General features: G+C 41.2%; 1 protein-coding gene across 3 annotated transcripts in view; it reads left to right on the top strand.

Annotated features, from left to right (window-relative positions):
• Positions 1 to 16,042, top strand: part of LOC309397000 (regulating synaptic membrane exocytosis protein 3-like) — an 86,940-nt gene that overhangs the window by 23,034 nt on the left and 47,864 nt on the right. The window contains exon 1 of one of the 3 annotated variants that reach the window (XM_081962660.1): positions 11 to 119. The exons of the other annotated variants lie outside the window; for them this stretch is intronic. Within the exon in view, the coding sequence (XP_081818786.1) occupies positions 78 to 119 (42 nt within the window). The 5' untranslated portion in view covers positions 11 to 77. Of the gene's footprint in view, positions 1 to 10; positions 120 to 16,042 lie in introns of those variants that run through there. 3 annotated transcript variants of the gene reach the window in all.

Below are 16,042 nucleotides of genomic sequence, written 5' to 3'. Positions count from 1 at the left end.
GCAGTCCTGGGCGTAGGAGCAAAGCACTGCCTGCCTGCTTCAGCCTGGGAGTTGTGTCGGTGGTCGAGGCCTGGTGGATGAGTCCGTTCCATGCCTCCTCGGCTGCTGCGTGTCTCTTGGTAAGGAGAAACTTCCTTCTCTCGTAGCAGTGGTTGATCTTCTCCAGGGTTGGGTGAATGATGGAGGGAGGGAGGGCAGGTGGGGAGAGAGAGAGGCAAAGGACCCATGCTCTGGGTCTTCATCCTTGCCAGAAACCTTCCTGGACTGACAGGACTAGGGGGAAATGACAGGTTTATCACGCAAGGATCAATGAAGTTGTTTCTTGTTGCGAAAGCCTTGCATTCCTGCCCGAGCATTGCGTTCTTGTTGCTAGAGCATTGTTGTTTGTGTGCGGCATGTTGTTATCACCATGAGGAGGGAGGAGAATTTATGTGCACCCCCCTTCCTCTCTCTCTCTCTCTACTTTTTAAAAGAATATCCAAGTGACTCCCACCGATGTAAAGACAGGTTTAATATCATCATCCACTTCTTCGTCACTGCAAAGGAAATAATAATAATAATAATAATAATAATAATAATAATAATAATAATAATAATAATAATAATAATAATAATAAAAAACAACAACAACAGGTACATTGAAGAAAGAAACAGAGTCACTAATCCTGGCTGCGCAAGAACAAGCTATCTGAACAAATGCCATTAAGGCCAAAATCGAAAAATCCTCTGATGATGCCAAATGCAGACTCTGCAAAGAAGTTGATGAAAGTGTTGACCACATACTCAGCTGCTGTAAAAAAATCACGCAGACTGATTATAAATTGCGACACAATTCAATAGCACAAATGATAAACTGGAATTTCTGCAAAAATTATAATATTAAAACAACAACAAACTGGTGGGAACATAGGCCTGAAAAAGTCACCGAAAATCAAATGGTCAAGATCCTATGGGATTTTCGTATACAAACAGACAAAATACTGGTGCATAACACACCAGACATCACACTGGTTGAGAAAAATAAGGTTACAATCATAGACATCGCAATGCCAGGTGATAGCAGGGTCGACGAGAAGGAATATGAAAAAATCACAAAATACCAGGACTTAAAAATCGAAATCCAACGATTATGGCACAAACCAGCAGTGGTAATTCCAGTGGTAATCGGCACACTGGGTGCTATTCCAAAAGCACTGGAATTACATTTAAAACAGTTAAAAATTGACAAAATCACCATCAGTCAAATGCAAAAGGCTGCACTGCTTGGATCTGCACGTATATTACGAAAATACGTTACGACGTCCTAGGCCCCTGGGTGGGGCCCGACTAGTAATTAATGCCAAATCCGGCGAAACAACTGGCCGCTGTGATACACTTCTGATAATAATAATAATAATAATAATAATAATAATAATAATAATAATAATAATAATAATAATAATAATAATAATAATAATAATAATAATAATAATGTTAGCAAACCATATCAACCATTAGCACCAGTCACTGGTATTTGTAATGCATTTTTTAATGTTCAGTTGGCTGAGTTTCATATTTAATGAATAAAGTATATAACAACAACAACAACAACAACAACAACAATAATAATAATCTGTTGTTCTTTCCAGAGGGAGGTCTAAATATCATTCACTTGTTTTCTGAATGGTTTAAAGAGGGTTTCCGAAAGAATATCTGGCTTTACAATCTTCAACCTTGTTTAGGCGTCCAGGAATGCATCCCCCAGAGGGATGTCGATTAGAAAAGTCGGCATTTTGGTGGTTCAAATCCCTAGTGCCACGTAACAGAGTGAGCGCCCGTTACTTGTCCCAGCTTCTGCAGTTTGAGAGCATGAAAAAATGCAAGTAAAAAATAGGGACCACCTTTGTTGGGAAGGGAATAGCATTCCATGCGCTTTCGGCATATAGTCATGCTGGCCACATGACCATGGTGAGTGCTGGCTTTTCAGCTTTGAAATTGAGATGAGCACCGCCCCCTAGAGTCGGGAACTACTAGCACATATGTGCGAGGAGAACCTTTACCTTACCTTTAGCCCCAGGAAGGTTACTCAATGGGGGATAATCTCAGGCATTTAGACAGGATGAAATTAGTCATTTAGCCATTTGTGAACCCAGCTGTGAATCCATCGCCTCCTCCACTCCTGAAATAAGATCTTAGCTGCTGGTAAGATGACTCCCTCCAGATGTGTTGGATGGCTACTCCCACCATGTTACAGCTTCAGCCATCCTGCCTGGGGCTGGTGGGGATTGTCCTCAAGCACATATAGTGAGGAACAAATCGGAAAAGGCTTAGTGTTGCACCGCAGAAATGGACAGATGATACCACTTGGAGGAAGAAACAGACACAGAACTGAGACCGTGCTGAATTTACCAACTCTCACCTTCTACCTGGAGCAATCTCAAACTTGTGAACTTTGACGTGTGTGAACTTCAACTCCCAGAATTCCCCAGTCGTGGAATACTGGGAATTGAAATCTGTACATCTTCAAGTGGCCAAGGTTGAGAAACCAAGCACAGATCAATCCCCATGGATGGATTCTTACTTTGACACACCCACCCACTGCAACCTCCACATAACTTCAACAAGACACCCATCCAATGTTACTTTGAATACGGCTTGTACAGTGCAAAAATTCTTTCACATTGGCGTGAGAAATATCTTTAAGCATTTGACGCTTATCTTAAGTCCACATCTAAAGTTGGGTGACATGTAAAAGCTCATTTCCCCTTAAAAACATGGAGGGGAAAATCTAGTTTCCTCCAGGAATATTGTTCACACAACCCTGTGGTTCTCTTGAAAACGACATAGGGCCCACAGGTGGGTTGCTTCTGGTTTGCCCCTGGGAAGTGTGGGCAAAGCAAACAGGTAGTAAAACTGGGAGCAACCCACCTCTGATAGGGCTGTGATGGTGAACCTATGGCATGCGTGCCACAGGTGGCACACGGAGTCATCTCTGCGGGCATGCAAACTGATGCCCTATGCCAGCTCCAGTGAGCATGAGCGTGCCAACCAGCTGATTTTCAACCTCTCTGGAGGGCTGGGGGGAGCCGTTTTCGCCCTCCCCAGACTCCAGGAAAGCCTCTGGAGCCTGAGGAGGGCAAAAAATGGGCCTACCGGATTGTTTCCAGCTTCTGGTAGGTCCATTTTCCACCCTCCCCAGGCTCTAGAGGCTTTCCTGGAGTCTGGGGAGGGCGAAAACAGCTTCCCTCAGCCCCCCAGAGGAAATACCAAGCTCTTCAAGTTGCCAAGTTTGGACACTCCTGATACAGAGGGAGAATATCTCTATTGCTGCTTTCTGGATATATTCTTTAACTTCCCAGCATTGCCTTACAACCCAGGGATTTTCTGATAGCCCCCTGTTCAAATGCTAACTAGATCTGATCTGCCCCTATGTAAGTTTTCAAGCTGAACCAAGATTGGTGCTAACTCCTCGAAATGATTCATAGCTTAAATTCCCTTTGTGTATAAAAGCTGCTAAAAGGTTTGGACTTTTAAAATCCGCTCAAGAGCTTTTTCTCCCTAAGGGACTTCAGACACTATAGCTCTGAGATGGGATAAAGGACTTGCTAACAGAGAATCCTCCATGCTTTTTCTAAGCTAAAATATCTACCTCTGTCTCTGCAACTACAGCAGGCAAAAGCCCTGCAAAGCCAATGGATGCATATGTGATGGAACAACGATTAAGGCGGTGCTGGCTGGGGAATTCTGGGAGTTGAAGTCCAGACGGTCACCAAGGTTGAGCCACGCGCATGTAAGGGGCGACTATAGATGCGGGGTGGGGTGCATGTCATGTTAAGTGGTTGAGCTTGGATCTAGGAAATTTGGGCTCAAATTCTCACTTGACCACAGAGTTCCATGGGTGATCTTGAGCCAGTCATTCATTCACTCTGTCCCACTTACCGTATTTTTTGGAGTATAAGACGCCTTTTTTTCTCAAAAAAGAGGGTGAAAATCTGGGTGTGTCTTATACACTGAATACAGCATTTTTAGCCTCCCCAAACCCCACCCTCTTTGCAAAAATGGCAATTCATAGCCTTTAGGAGGCTTCCAGAGTGCTCCTGGGGAAGGCATTTTTGCCCCACCCCCCCAGTAGCATTCTACAAGCCTCCTAAAGACTATGCATGGCCATTTTTGCAAAGGGGGTGGGGTTTCAGGACGCCAAACATCCCATTTTCGTGAAAAAGGCCCATTTTTGGGAGGTCTGCAGAGTGCAAAACTTTTTTAATTTGCCTCTTCAAAATCTTGGTGCATCTTATACTCCGGTGCATCTTATACTCCAAAAAATATGGTACATTATAGGCTTTTGCTGTAGGGAAACCTGGTTATAAACAGAGGAAGTCATCCATGGATTGCTGCCACATCATGAAAAGATATTTGGACTTTGTTGTTCCGTCACTAAGGCGTGCCTGACTCTTCACGACCCCATAGATATAGCCCAGACAGGCCCCCCTGTCCTCCACTGTCTCCTGGAGTCTGCCCAAATTCATGCTCATTGCGTCAATGACGCTATCTAATCATCTCGGCCTCTGCCGTCCCCTTTTCTTCAGTGTGCTTGGAGCTAAGTTCTTCCATTTGTTTATTTATTTATAGAAATTTCATATTGCTGTCTACTTGCACACAGTGACTCAAGGTGGCTAAACAAAGATATAAAAACAGCATGTAAAAGAAATGAGAAATAATAAAAAGAAAAATAATGAAATAATAATCCTCCACCACCACCCATCCACCCTGGTGACAAGACACATTCATAGTAACCATTGAATGGGCTTCATCCTGCTCTGCGTTCCCCAGGCCAACTGAGAGAACCACATCTTCAGGGCCTTCCGAAAGAGTGGTGGGGGGAGCCATTCTAATCTCTGGGGGAATGATGTTCCAGAGAGAGGGAGAGACCACGGAGAAGGCCCTTCTTCTGGGTCCCGCTAGATGTATGTATAAATAAATAAATAAATAAATAAATAAATAAATAAATAAATAAATAAATAAATAAATAAATAAATAAATAAATAAATAAATAAATAAATAAATAAATAAATAAATAAATAAATAAATAAATAAATAAATAAATAAATAAATAAATAAATAAATAAATAAATAAATAAATAAATAAATAAATAAATAAATAAATAAATAAATAAATAAATAAATAAATAAATAAATAAATAAATAATAAATAATAAATAAATAAATAAATAAATAAATAAATAAATAAATAATAAATAAATAAATAAATAAATAAATAAATAAATATTTCTTAGCCGCACCCTCTCCCGAAGGACTCGGGGCGGCGTACAATGAAACATATGAAATAAATATGTGGACAAAACAAACATATAACAGAGACATATACCGAGACATACAAAAGGAGGAGGTCGGCTGATGAATAAAAAACAATTAGAATACAGTGATTAAAAAACCCCTAAATAATTAAATATAGTTAAAATACCCAATTAAAAACCCGTCAGGAGCGATATGGTTAGATCAAAGTTGAGCCAGGCCAGCTACTTGGAATAGGTGGGTCTCACAGGACCTGCAATGTTCCTTTCCTCCCTGCTCTAGTGGATTGTTGTTTTGGTTTAACATGTACTCAGTGGTGAAATTCAATTTTTTTTTGCTACTGGTTCTGTGGGCATGGCTTGGTGGCCGTGGTGTGGCTTGGTGGGCATGGCTGGGAAAGGATACTGTACAATCCCCATTCCCTCCCCTCTCCAGGGGAAGGTTACTGCAAAATCTTCATTCCCTCCTGATCAGCTGGGACTTGGGAGGCAGAGAATAGTTGGGGGTGGGGCCAGCCAGAGGTGGTATTTATCAGTTCTCCGAACTACTCAAAATTTCCTCTACCGGTTCTCCAGAACCTGTCAGAATCTGCTGGATTTCACCCCTGCTTGTACTCAATCCTTCTATCTTATACACATTTGTTGATATTTTAGCATGGGAAGTTAATCTAGACAGTGGTAGATGAATCAACAAACCAATAATATTCTCACCAGCTGTGATTTCTTCATTTTTTAAAAACATGCCCTTGTATCAGTGTTGCCTTCTGGCATGGATGAGTCCCTGCAGTTTTCTTAGCAAGTATTTTTTGGGATGGGTGGGTGGTGGGTGGTTTACCATTGCCTCCTTTGTAAGGTTGCGAGAAAATGATTGGCCCAAGATCATCTAGCTGGCTTTGGGCTTAAGGTAGGAGTAGGAGTAGAATTCATGGTCTCTTGCTTTCTAGCATTAATCACTATGCCAAACTAGCGATGGTTGAATAAGCTGTGGTTTAGCATGGAGTATGAGCCAGGTTTCCAAAGGGGTGTGGTGGCTCGGCGGCTAAGACACTGAGTTTGTTGGTCAGAAAGGTCAGCAGTTTGGTGGTTCGAATCCCTAGCGCCACGTAACGGAGTGAGCTCCCGTTACTTGTCCCAGCTTCTGCCAACCCAGCAGTTCGAAAGCACATAAAAATGCAAGTAGAAAAATAGGAACCCCCCTTTGGTGGGAAGGTAACAGCGTTCCGTGTGCCTTCGGCATTTAGTCATGCCAGCCACATGACCACAGAGACGTCTTTGGACAGCACTGGCTCTTCGGCTTTGAAACGGAGATGAGCACCACCCCCTAGAGTCAGGAACCACTAGCACATATGTCGGGGGTGTCCAAACTTGAGAACTTTAAGACTTGTGGACTTCAACTCCCAGAATTCCCCAGCCTGGGGAATTCTGAGAGTTGAAGTCCACAAGTCTTAAAGTTCTCAAGTTTGGACACCCCTGACATATGTCCAAGGGGAACCATTACCTTTACCTTTATGAACCAGGTCCATGTTTTCCTGTTATTGTTTTGTACAGAGGATGCCTTCTGGATTTAACCACAGTCTTGTTGAGCTTGACTGCTGACAAAAGTGTGGACTACAACTCCCATCACGCCATGCTAGTTGTGGTTCTTGAGAACTGAAGTTTACTAATGGGGTAGTTCAGTCTGAGGAAACCTATTTCACACCTTCCGACTTGTCTGTGCCTTTAAACCCACTTTGCTGAATGGCTAAGCGGCCCGGGGGATGAGATGGATGCCAAAAATCTGCCAATTACGTTTAAATGAAAACCAACATACTTCTTTCAACACAGATCAGGCGGAAAAGTGAAGGGCCTTATTATTTGTGTTACTCTTTAATTTGTACCACTGTGCTAAGTATTGCTTTGACATTTGACATTGGTGTGGTGAAAGAAGCCCCTGCCTTGTGGTTTTTCAGAGAAAAGAAACAGTGCCCGCTAACCTATTTTCCTGCTGGTTAACCCTCTGAAGTCTTTTGTTTAAAAGCCTGGCAGGAAAAGTCTGTTGGTACAGATTTCCTGGAGAACGGCTGATTTGCCAGCTTAATTGAGGCTGGGGTGGCATTGGCAAGGATGGCATTTCCATGGTTTTCCTAATCCTTTTAGGAAAAGGGAAAAAAGATTGTTAGCCCACAATGTGGAGCCAGTGCAGGCAAGCGACAAAGGACATGTTCTGACCGATGCTTCCTGATACAGTTAAAAGCACATGCTTAATCCCCCAAATCCTCTTTTTATTTCAAAGGCTGTGAATTATGCTCATTCACAGTCCGCAATGAGTCACAAATAATTTGTAAAGAGTCTGACAGTAGGCTGCCAAAGTCTTTTCGGATAAGGCTGATAAGTGCCCACCTTTATCTTCCTTGAAACGCTGGCAAAGACTTAATTGGCAATTAGCTTGGCAAGGCCACATGGAGCAAAGAGTCAAAATGGAGCTTCAGAAGGTAAACTGACCAGCATGAACCAAGTTGCTTCCTGCAAAGGCTCACGTGCCTTTGCTCCTCCTTTTATGTCCTATGGGAGGGGCCAGTCACCTCCAAGCCTTACTTCCAAGTCATCCCTTTTGTCTTCTGGCAGCTCCGTGCATGCGCACACTGGGAACAGGCTCCCCTTGTTCCTCTGCCTTGCTGATGTCCAACTCTGGAGATTTCAGAGGCAGCACATGACTCCCAGGTGGCCTTGCCCCCCCCCCCCCCGCCCTCTGCCTTTGACGCAGAGCCCTCATCCAAGCCTTCCTCAGGCTCCAGGACTGGCCCATGCTTCTCCCGAATTGCCTCACTGTCCGACTCTGCTGACAGCTTTGCAGGCCACCAACAGGACATTCTAGTTTTATGTCCCAAGTGAAGAAGATATTAATTCTGTATCTTGGATAAAGGATGCCAATCAGGTAAAATGGATTTGCCTCAAATAGCAGGGGAAGGAAAGATCCTGTGCTCCCAATGCGGGGGGGGGGGGGGGGGGGCAGCCACGGCCAACTTTCCAAAAGCATTTGCCAAGCATAGTTTGAACTGCTGCCTAAAGTGACTTGATGCAAAATTTATTTCTAACTTAGAGAAATCATTTCTGGCTTTTTAAACAAGATTGTATTAAAATTTATTATAGGCTAAACTACAAATAACAGATAGTCCTTGACTTACAACCGTTTGTTTAGAGACTGTTCAAAAGTTATAATGGCACTAACAAAAGTGACTTATGACCGGTTTTCACACTCAATGACCTTTGCAGCATTCCCATGGTCACATGATCAAAATTCAGGGATTTGTGGGTGCTTCACAGTGGTGGGATTCAAATAATATAACAACTGGTTCTGTGCCCTAATGACCAGCTGGGTAGGTGGGGCTCGGTGGTCATGTGACTGGGTGGGCATGGCCAACTCAATGTCACTCAAGTTGATGGGCGCTTTGCCTTAGATTTATTGCATAAGCTCATGTAAAATAGATGGGAAAAATTCATGCCCTCAACTGAACTGTTGCTGCTAGATTCAGCAGCTCATGAGAAGGATATTTGTCCTTCATTCACAGTTCGGTTTAGAACCAGAACTTTTCCTCTTAGGATGAATAGACCCCCCCAAAAAAGGAAGTTTATTTCAATAAACTGAACATCTGGCTGACTATGCAATTATTATTATTATTATTATCATTATTATTATTACTATTACTATTACTATTACTATTATTATTATTATTATTATTATTATTATTATTATTATTATTATTATTATTATTATTATTATTATTATTATTATACGATTGTATCACAGCGGCCAGTTGTTTCGCCGGATTTGGCATTGATTACTAGTCGGGACCCACCCAGGGGCCTAGGACGTCGTAACATATTTTCTTAATATACGTGCAGATCCAAGCAGTGCAGCTTTTTGCATTTGACTGATGGTGATTTTGTCAAGTTTTAACTGTTTTAAATGTAATTCCAGTGCTTTTGGAATAGCACCCAGTGTGCCGATGACCACTGGAATTACCACTGCTGGTTTGTGCCATAATCATTGAATTTCAATTTTTAGGTCCTGGTATTTTGCAATTTTTTCATATTCCTTCTCGGCGACCCTGCTATCACCTGGTATTGCGATGTCTATGATTGTAACCTTATTTTTCTCAACCAGTGTGATGTCTGGTGTATTATGCGCCAGTATTTTATCCGTTTGTATGCGAAAATCCCACAAGATCTTGACCATCTGACTCTCGACGACTTTTTCAGGCTTATGTTCCCACCAGTTTGCTGCTGTTTTAATATTATAATTTTTGCACAAATTCGAGTGGATCATTTGTGCCACTGAATTGTGCCGCATTTTATAGTCAGTCTGCGCGATTTTTTTACAGCAGCTGAGTATGTGGTCAACAGTTTCATCAACTTCTTTGCAGAGTCTGCATTTGGCATCATCAGAGGATTTTTCGATTTTGGCTTAAAATGGCATTTGTTCGGATAGCTTGTTCTTGCGCAGCCAGGATTAGTGACTCTGTTTCTTTCTTTAATGTACCTGCTGTTAACCATAACCAAGTTTTTTCACTGTCCACTTTATCTTTTATTTTTTCCAGAAATTGGCCATGCAATGCTTTGTTCTCCCAACTCTCCATTCTTAATTTTATCACATCTTTTTTGTATTCTTGTTTCGTCTGTTGGGCCTTCAATAGATTTTTGTTCTTTACTTCGATTAATAGATGTTCTTGACTTTCTTTTAAATAATCAGCCAGTGCATGTTTTTCTTCTTCAACTATTTGCTTCACTTGTAATAATCCTCTGCCACCTGATTTTCGGGGCAGGTATAGTCTATCAGTGTCACCACGTGGATGTAAACTGTAGTGCATTGTCATTAGTTTCCTGGTTTTTCAGTCCAAAATGTCCAAATCAGTTTGTGTCCAATTAACTATACCAGCTGTGTATCTTATAATTGGTATTGCCCAGGTATTTATGGCCTTGATTGTATTTCCACCATTTAATTTAGATTTCAAAATTTTCCTAACTCTGTTGGTGTACTCTCTCCTGACAATAGTTTTTACTTCTCCATGTTTGATGTTATCCAACTGCAAAATGCCTAAGTATTTGTAGGCTTCATTTTCATTGCATTTAATTAGTTGGCCATTGGGCATTTCAATTCCCTCACACGTAGTGATTTTGCCCCTTTTTATGGATACAGTGGCGCATTTTTCCATGCCAAACTGCATTGAAATATCGGTGCTGAATACTCGGACTGTGTTTGTCAGTGATTGGATTTCTATTTCTGACTTTCCATAGAGTTTCAAATCATCCATATATAATAAATGTGAATTTTTTTCAGCTTCTTTGGCTGTTTGGTAGCCTAATTTCATTTTTTTTAAGATTACTGATAGTGGGATCATCGCGATGATGAAGAGAAGAGGTGAAAGTGAATCACCCTGGAAAATTCCTCGCTTGATATTGACCATTCCGTAGTTCTCATTCCCTACTGCCAACTCAGTTCTCCATTGTTTCATCGCCTTTTCAGTGAAGGATGTAATATTTTTACTAATGCCAGTTGTTTTTAAGCATTTTATGATCCAACTATGTGGCAATGAGTCGAATGCTTTTTTATAATCAATCCAGACCATATTCAAGTTCGTTTTTCTTTTCTTACAATTTTCTAATATCATTTTATCAATTAGGAGCTGATCTTTTGTGCCCCTACTCCTTTTGTTGCCTTTTTGCTCTACTGGCAAGATGTTGTTTGTTTCCAAATAATCCATAATGTTATCTGCAATAATGCCTGTGAGTAATTTAAAGGTTGTTGGCAAGCATGTTATTGGTCTGTAGTTTTCAGGTATTGTTCCTTTAGTTGCATCTTTCTGAATCAAGTATGTTTTTCCAGTTGTCAACCATTCATCAATTTGGCCATTTTGTAACATCTCATTCAGTTGCCTGGCCAATATTGCATGTAAACTGGTCAGATATTTGAGCCAGAAACCATGTAATTGGTCCTTTCCAGGTGATGTCCAATTCTTTACTTTTTTTACTCGATTTTTGACCATCTCAGTTGTTATTTCTAATAATTGCATTTGTTTGTTGCCAATGCTTTTCTCAAAGTTATGTATCCATTTTGCTTCCTTATTGTAGTCCTTTGCATTTTCCCACAATTCTTTCCAGAATTCAACTGTGGCCTGCTTTTCTGGTTTTTGACTTTTGGTGTCATCATTCACATTAAGACTTTGATAAAAACGCTGTTGGTCTGATCGAAATTGCTGATTTTGTTTATACTGGATGATTCGTGCCTCATATCTTTCAATTTTCCTAGCTGTTGCTGTTATCTGCTGTTTTACAATCTCTACAGCTTCATTGATGTTTCTTGTATCCAATCTATACCTTCTGATTAGCTGATCTATAATTTTGTTGTTTCTAAGCCGTTGCTCACGCATGTTCTTCAAATTGCTAGCATCTGCCCTTAATTTTTTGACTTTTTGTTCCAATCGGATTTTCCACTTTGGCTTTCATGCTTTTTCTGTTGTGTAACTAGGTGCTTTGATTTTAATGCCTAGTTCATTAGTGACTATTGCGGCTGCGCTGTACATTAACTGGTTCGTTTCCAAGATGGATCCCGATTCAATTGTTGAAAGCACTGCATTAACCATTTTCATGATAGGGGCCAAAATTTTCTTAGGCACAGTTTTTAATGATGGTAAACGTTGCCGTTCCTTATTAAGCAGAAAATGCTCCATGATCTTGTCCTTCAATTCTTTTTGTTTCTGAGTTAGTTCATCAGTTGGTTCAGTGATAACTGGTTCTGGTGATAGTGTTGTTATTTCCTCCCCGACAGCTTCTTCTGGGAGTTCTTCTACAATGTCTTTAGGTGTGTCTTGAGTATCAGTTATTTCTGCTTGTGATGTTGTTTTCTTAGTTTTGCAATTTGCTTGAATTTCCTCAAGTTCAACTTCACTAAACACTTTATTCCGTGTAATAAATCGCCTTTGATCTGCAAGTCGTTGTTCACTAACCTTTGAATCTGGATGTTGTTGTTTCCATAATTCATACATTCGCTTTAAATAACCTCTTTTCCCAGGCTCTGAGTTGTAATAACAGGCCATTATGGCACGGTTTTCATCTGCACTATATTTTTGTCGTTTTGTTGGCTGGTCCACTTGTAGCCCATTTGTCGACGGATGTCCAGGGACCTCAACATCCGCCGTGGCCCTTGTTAACCCACGCGATGACCGATGCGGTATAGAATTTTTATTTGTTTCTTTCACCATGTTATATGGGTTGGCGGTTTTTTTTTTATGGGGCCAGGTTGCCAACCTGACCCCAACCCTCCTCCTTTCTCATCCGGGCTTGGGACTGGCAACGGCGGAGTTGTTGTTGTTGTTGTTGTTGTTGTTGTTGTTGTTGTTGTTATTATTATTATTATTATTATTATTATTATTATTATTATTATACGATTGTATCACAGCGGCCAGTTGTTTCGCCGGATTTAGCATTGATTACTAGTCGGGCCCCACCCAGGGGCCTAGGACGTCGTAACGTATTTTCGTAATATACATGCAGATCCAAGCAGTGCAGCTTTTTGCATTTGACTGATGGTGATTTTGTCAAGTTTTAACTTTTTAAAATGTAATTCCAGTGCTTTTGGAATAGCACCCAGTGTGCCGATGACCACTGGAATTACCACTGCTGGTTTGTGCCATAATCGTTGAATTTCAATTTTTAAGTCCTGGTATTTCACGATTTTTTCATGTTCCTTCTCTTCGACCCTGTTATCACCTGGTATTGCGATGTCTATGATTGTAACCTTATTTTTCTCAACCAGTGTGATGTCTGGTGTGTTATGCGCTAGTATTTTGTCCGTTTGTATACGAAAATCCCATAGGATCTTGACCATCTGATTTTCGGTGACTTTTTCAGGCTTATGTTCCCACCAGTTTGTTGTTGTTTCAATATTATAATTTTTGCACAAATTCAAGTGGATTATTATTATTATTATTAATACAAAAATAAAACAAAATCCTTTTTCTAAATAAAAGAGGGGGGGACAAATGTGTTCCTCGCATGATGCGCGTAAGAAGTCCCACCTATGAAAAATGGCCTTTCTCTTTAGATATGGAGAGAGCTCTTCTGACACTTGTGATTCAGAATGGGCATCCTGAGACTTTGGCTGGGGGAAACAACTGTGGTCTGATTTCTACTGATGGCTCTCAATTGACCCATCTCTGACTTGGACACTTCGGCTTGGCTTGGCGAAATGAATTGATTTCCCCGGCCGCTACTTGGAGATCAAAATAACATCCGTTCCCTAAAAGAAAAACCACGGAAGTTGCAAGGGAAGAGAAGGAAAAGTTGCTCCCTGCTCCATTCCGATCCTCTACGGTTGCTGAATGCTACTGTTCGGTTCTCGTTTGACAAGCTGGTGTAAAGTGTGCCATTTGCTGCTCAGCAGCTAAGAGGAGTGATTTTTCTCTCTTCTTTTCCTTTTTCCTCTCTGCTTCCTCCATCTCTTTTAGTCTCTCGCTTCCTTTTTCATCTCAGTGGTGTTCTGGGAAACATTTTCCCAGGTGTTGCCAATACCGTCTCCCTCCATTGTTGCAAAGTGGCTGGGAATGAATAATTTAGCTTCCTCAGGAAGAAGGAGGTGTCCATCGCCCTGGAAGGCTGAATTATTCATAGCAAGGGGGGGAACCCCCCCCAAAGCTAGTAAGTAATCCAGCTGGGCATTTGACACCTTTTCTGGCAGTGCCCCAAATCAGATGTCTGTTTTGAAAGACCAAGGTCCTAGGCTGAACCAAAAGCAGAAATGGTCCAAGGAATGCTCTGATTTTGGAATCTGGAGGTGGGGGGAGGAAGGGGGAAGTTTCCTCAAGGTCCCAAGATGCAACCTGTAGCATCTGCACTCTGCCAAGGTACCAGATAGAGAAGATGAAATCCAAGGAGCAAAGGAAGATGTAGGGATGCTTCAACATTCCTGCTCTCCAAGCAAGTACAAATATTTGAAAAAGCAGTGTGTGCATTTTGTAATGATGTCTTTGTTTTTATTCTTGATCTTAAAGATATACCTAAATAACTATCACTTGATTATTGAAAAAGGGTACAAAAAAGTTGTTGCATTACATTAAAGGCTGTTGCTGTTAATTGCGAAGTCGTGTCCGACCCATCAAGACCCAATGGACAACGTTCCTCCAGGCCTTCCTGTCTTCTACCATCCCTCATGGTCTATTTAAGCTCACACCTAATGCTTTGGTGACTCCATCCAGCCACCTTGTTCTCTGTTGTCCCTTTCTTCTTTTGCCCTCCATCCTTCCCAGCATTAGGCTCTTCTCCAGGGAGTCCTTCCTTCTCATTAAGTGGCCAAAGTATTTGAGTTTCCTCTTCAGGATCTGGCCTTCTAAAGAGCAGTCAGGGTTGATCTCCTCTAGGACTGACCGGTTTGATCGCCTTGCAGTCCAAGGGACTCGCAGGAGTCTTGTCCAGCACCAGAGTTCAAAGGGCTCAATGCTTTGGTGCTCAGACTTTCTTATGGTCCAACCTCCACAGCCATACATTGCAACTGAGAAAACCATAGTCTTGGCTATATGCACTTTTGATGGCAGGGTGATTCTCTGCTTTTTTGTGTGCTGTCTAGAAGTCTAACTTTTAGTTAGAGGTTAAGTTAAAGGCTTACTTTTGGGAAATCTTTCCAACAGTGCTTTCTCAAAAGGCAACTGGACTTTTTTTTCCCTTAAAGATGTTTCGCTTCTCATCCAAGAACTGAAGAAGCTTCTTGGATGAGAAGTGAAACATCTTCAAGGAAAAACAAAGAAAGTACGTTTTGGAAAAGCATCTTTGGGACAACCATGTTCTGGATGACTGAGTATCTCCATAGACTTCCAAGAAATATGAATCTTTTAAAAAATCTCAATAGTTGACTGCGGAATTCTGCGAGTTGAAATTCACCCATCTGAAAATTGCTGAGATTAAGAAACACTGATTATAAGATTTCATGAAAATTTGTTCTGGAAGATTCATAGAACATCTACAGAATGCCAATTTTGCACTGGAAATAGAAATGTTGCAACTCTCTCCATTTTGCCATTTTCCAGCAAACATTTTAATGATATTGAGGCATCTTGGGAGAATGCTCTTAGCATGACATTGGTGTTGTTTTGAAGAAAAAAAAAGCAGTTTTGGCTTCACGATTAAGACGTGAATAATGCGGGAAATATGATGTTTGAGTTTTCTTCCCTTCAGTTGCCTTTGATCACATACATACCTTGTCAAAAAATGCCCTGCTGAGCTGCTTTTGTGATGTTTTTTCAATAAAGTCTGAGTTTACCTAACATGTAGCTCCTTTTTCAGCCAATCTGTACAAGTTGAACTATGAATCTGGATTCACATAACATGCTAAAGGATAAAATAAAAAAGAAATGTAGATTAACCTTAGCTGGGCTGTGGGTAATGTGAGAATGCAGCTAACAGAAGAACTGACCTGATTTAAGTGTATCATGTGAATCAATCGGTATGATTGATTTTGCCCTCTACGTGATCTCTAGTTGTGTTGGGATACAAGTCTCAGAACTTGTACATTTAGAGCAGTGTTTTTCAACCTTGGCAACTTGAAGATATGTGGACTTCAACTCCCAGAATTCCCTTGCCAGCTATGCTTGCTGGAGAAATCTGGGAGTCAAGCTGCCAAGATTGAGAAAGTCTTGAGAAAGGAGGTATTAGTAAAGCATCATTTGTTGTTGTTAGTGGCGAAGTCATGTCCGACCCATCGCGACCCCATGGACAACGTTCCT

The sequence above is a fragment of the Natrix helvetica genome, assembly GCF_964273705.1.
Source record: "Natrix helvetica genome assembly, chromosome: 9".
Lineage (NCBI taxonomy): Eukaryota > Metazoa > Chordata > Lepidosauria > Squamata > Natricidae > Natrix > Natrix helvetica.
Note: the sequence above shows the minus strand (reverse complement) of the source record. Positions and strands in the feature narration are given on the sequence as shown.